Below are 3,748 nucleotides of genomic sequence, written 5' to 3'. Positions count from 1 at the left end.
GATCCTTCTGCTTATCAGCACATAGGATCACAGCAAGGTTATCTTGGAGGAAAACCCCATTCTCCCTTAAGCATTCAGTGGAGAAAGTAAATTCATCCCCAGGTGCCACATTTTCACGTGGGAAAAAAAAAAAAAAAACACTCTCTAATCTAAACGCCCCCTGCTATAGCCCATTCTAACATCAGACCTTGTTACTAGCTGCTTATTACGGAAAACGAAGTCATTTTGAAATTTTAAAAAGTAAAGAAAATATTTAATTTCAGTTATTAACTCGTTAAGCATCTTAATTTCCGTTTCCCAGTCAGGCTTCATTTAAAGGCCCGAGCGACATCAAGTGACACTGCTAACCAGGTCATCAATTCGAAAGCTCTGGAGATTCTAAGAGAAAACATACAACAACCCCCCCCTCCCCCCCCACACACACCCCCACGGTCATTCTATAGAAAAGAGAGAGACATGCCCCTGCTCCCCGCGGGCCCCTTTTGTGCTGTTCTGCCAACGCAGCAGCCCTCCACTATATAGACCGCCCGCCGCGGCCCCACACACTGAGCTCGCACGGTCCGCCTCCACCAGCCATGGGGAAGGTGAGCCCGGAGGGCGCCCAGGGCCCCGGGGAGGGGCGCTGGCACCCGGGGCCCCGACGCCGCCTCAGGCCTCTGAGCCCGTGACTGGCCTTGCCTTGCAGATCACCTTCTACGAGGACAGGGGCTTCCAGGGCCGCCACTATGAGTGCAGCAGCGACCACTCCAACCTGCAGCCCTACTTCAGCCGCTGCAACTCGGTGCGCGTGGACAGCGGCTGCTGGATGCTCTATGAGCAGCCCAACTACTTGGGCGGCCAGTACTTCCTGCGGCGCGGGGACTACCCAGACTACCAGCAGTGGATGGGCCTCAGCGACTCCGTCCGCTCCTGCCGCCTCATCCCCCACGTGAGTCCGGTTCCCGGGTCCCTTCCTGCCCTGTGATCCAGTGATCCAGACGTGTTGTCCACACCATGGACTAAGGGTGGGATGGCTGTCGCCTTCTTTCTGGCCATAACTATAGTCGCTCTCTGTTTATTAACATCTTCAAGGTTTTCTTCCACTGGAAAGTATATGTGCAAAGCTTTTAACTGGACAGTTTATTTTTACTTTGCTAAATCAAATTCCACTCTACTGGGAATACTAGTGCAAGCTTTAATTCAGAACGTATTGGCCACAGGGGATGAATGGGTAATAGATAACTTTGTGCCATCAATTGGCCTTTAGGCTGGTTACATGGCCCTTTCTTACTTTCTTCAGATGGCGAATACGGGAGAAAAGGAGGTTCAAGATAAGGATGAAAGGAGGTTACCTGACACCTGGCGAGTGGCCCCTCCCTCCCAGGTTAGAATTAACTCTTATGAACATCAAGGTTCTCTGGCCTTGGTTCTAAGACCAAACAATGAAACAGCAAGATTCACAGAGCTCCTGGAAAGCCCTCTGTTATCCAAATCAAGTCCCAGAGCCAGGAATTCCACAGTGGATTCTCTAATATGGAAAATGAACTACTTTTGTGAAGTTTGAAACCCCTCAAAGTGTATAATACCCAGATAGGACCTAGAATGCAATTAGGAGCCTAAACACCTACCACCCTATCTGATCACCCTGCTTATCAGCACATAGGATCATAGTGAGGTTCCTTTAGAGAAAAATCAGGTCCTTCTTTAAGCACCCTGTGGAGAAAGTAAATTCTTCCCTAGGTCCCATATTTTCACATGAAAAAAATGCTGTTTAGCCAAAATACCCCCTGCTGCGGCCCCATTGTCACTACCCTCCTAATTAGAGAAAACAAAGTCATTTATGAAATTTCCACTTTTTAATCCTGACTTGTGACTCCAGGCTGTAAGCTCTGGACTTCATTTTCTTATAAAAGAGAGACGGGCTTATAATGGTAGTTCACACATGCCAGGCTATCGTACAGATCCAATTTGGCTGCACGCAGGTGAGTTCTTTGCAAGCCATAAAACACTAACCCTAGGGAAGATACCTTATGAGCAATCAGTTATACCTCATACTGAGTGGTTTATGAGAATCCTTCCTTGAGGACGAAGAAGAAAGACACTGAGACAACAGGTCCCTGCTGGGAAGAAACAAGCAAATGCAGGAAGAGTAGGAGCTCAAGAGAGAGGTTTTGCTCAGCTCAAACAGCCTCACCTCCATGTTTCTAAAAATTCTATACTTTTGACCTTGTACAGGCCTCCTTCATGAGCTTGAACTTAAGTTTTGTCCATCACCTGAAACTGATTAGTAGAAGCCTATGTTAGAGCCCGGAACCCAAGCCCAATCTTGAGATACTTTTGTTTTCCTGAAACAGAAAGGGACAGCAGGGCTGCCAGGGCTGAGCTTTCTTCCCGAGTTGCAGCCAGTCTGTGCCTCTTGAAGGCAATCTGACTTCCTCTCTGAGATTCAAAATAATGCCTTTTGCCAGAGGTGTATTTGTCTTTTTACTCTAATGTCTAACTATTTTGTATGTCGTGCAAGGAAAGCCTTAGTTAGACCACCACAAATCTAAGACAGAAAGAACAAAACAAATACATACAAATGATTACTTCAAAATGGTCCTGAGCATGGTTCCTGTCAAAGGAATGGTGGATGGCGCCCTCTTGAGTTTCACATTTGTAGAGGTGCTGGTTTGGTCAGTCTCTTAATTTGGTCACCTTTGTTATGGAAAAGTAAAGAAGTGCCCATACCCAGGGGCGGGTGCGATAGGTTGCTAAAATGCGGTCAGGTTGTCTGATGTCCCCTCGTCTGCTCTTGCTGGGTCCACAGTCCAGCTCTCACAGGATCAGGATCTATGAGCGAGAGGACTACAGGGGCCAGATGGTAGAGATCACCGAGGACTGCTCCTCTCTTCAGGACCGCTTCCACTTCAGTGACATCCACTCTTTCCACGTGCTAGAGGGCTACTGGGTCCTCTATGAGCTGCCCAACTACCTGGGGCGACAGTACCTGCTGAGGCCGGGGGAGTACAGGTGCTACGTCGACTGGGGCGCCCTGAGTGCCCGAGTAGGCTCTTTGAGGAGGGTTATAGATTTCTATTGAAATATTTTACTATTTTCTCCATCTGTAAACTAATAAAATATTTCCTGTGTTTCATGCAATAATGGACTCTTCTGGTCCTTTCAGCTTCCTTAGAAAAGCTCAGCAAAAATAAAGCCAAGAATTGTGTGGGTTTTCTTACAAGCGTCTGTAGAAAAGGCAGTGTGAGGTGATACTTACCCAACTATTTACTAGTTATGTGTGAGAGGGCAAGGCACTTAGCATATCTGTGCCTCCGTTTTCTAATTTGTAAAAATGGGAATAATAGCATTCTTCTCCCCATAAATTTCCGCTATGGATCAAATAGGTTATCATTTTCACATTACTGACTTTAGCTTTGCATATACTAGTTTTCCAGGGAGCTGTTCTGTAAATTTGTATGTGGAACCTCAGGTTACCACTCTTCTTAGTTGATTGGGTGATTGCGTTAAGGAGGATAGCCAAGTGAAACCACATGGGATCTATAGATCTATAGATCTATTTGTTAACCTAAGATGTGTACCATATCTGAGATCTAAATATATGTGAGTGGCTAAACAGATTTATTAATATTTTATGTGTCTAAAACACAAATATAGAAACCAAACACCACCTCAGTAAAGACCCCAAAGACTCTTTTAAATGTGGTTCTCCTTAAGAGAACTAGAGCACCATGATGGTGTTCCCTGGTAAAAATTATTATTCACACAA

At 46.1% G+C, this 3,748-nt stretch overlaps 1 protein-coding gene across 1 annotated transcript; it reads left to right on the top strand.

Moving 5' to 3' along the window:
* The first annotated feature begins 575 nt into the window (after positions 1-575).
* LOC124079909 (gamma-crystallin E-like) lies at positions 576-3,061 on the top strand. Its single transcript, XM_046425745.2, has 3 exons — positions 576-584; positions 686-928; positions 2,789-3,061. The coding sequence occupies exons 1-3, from the start codon at positions 576-578 to the stop codon at positions 3,059-3,061; spliced, it is 525 nt and encodes a 174-aa protein (XP_046281701.1).
* Positions 3,062-3,748: the final 687 nt, after the last annotated feature.

The sequence above is a fragment of the Marmota monax genome, unplaced genomic scaffold (genome assembly GCF_021218885.2).
Source record: "Marmota monax isolate L192 unplaced genomic scaffold, Marmota_monax_Labrador192_F-V1.1 WCK01_AAM20220418_F8-fsc00455, whole genome shotgun sequence".
NCBI classification, from domain to species: domain Eukaryota; kingdom Metazoa; phylum Chordata; class Mammalia; order Rodentia; family Sciuridae; genus Marmota; species Marmota monax.
Note: the sequence above shows the minus strand (reverse complement) of the source record. Positions and strands in the feature narration are given on the sequence as shown.

Excerpts from the sequence above, each read along its gene's own strand:
- LOC124079909 (XM_046425745.2), top strand. Across the intron at positions 929-2,788 it reads CCTGCCGCCTCATCCCCCAC|TCCAGCTCTCACAGGATCAG; the intron begins GTGAGTCCGGTT and ends CTGGGTCCACAG.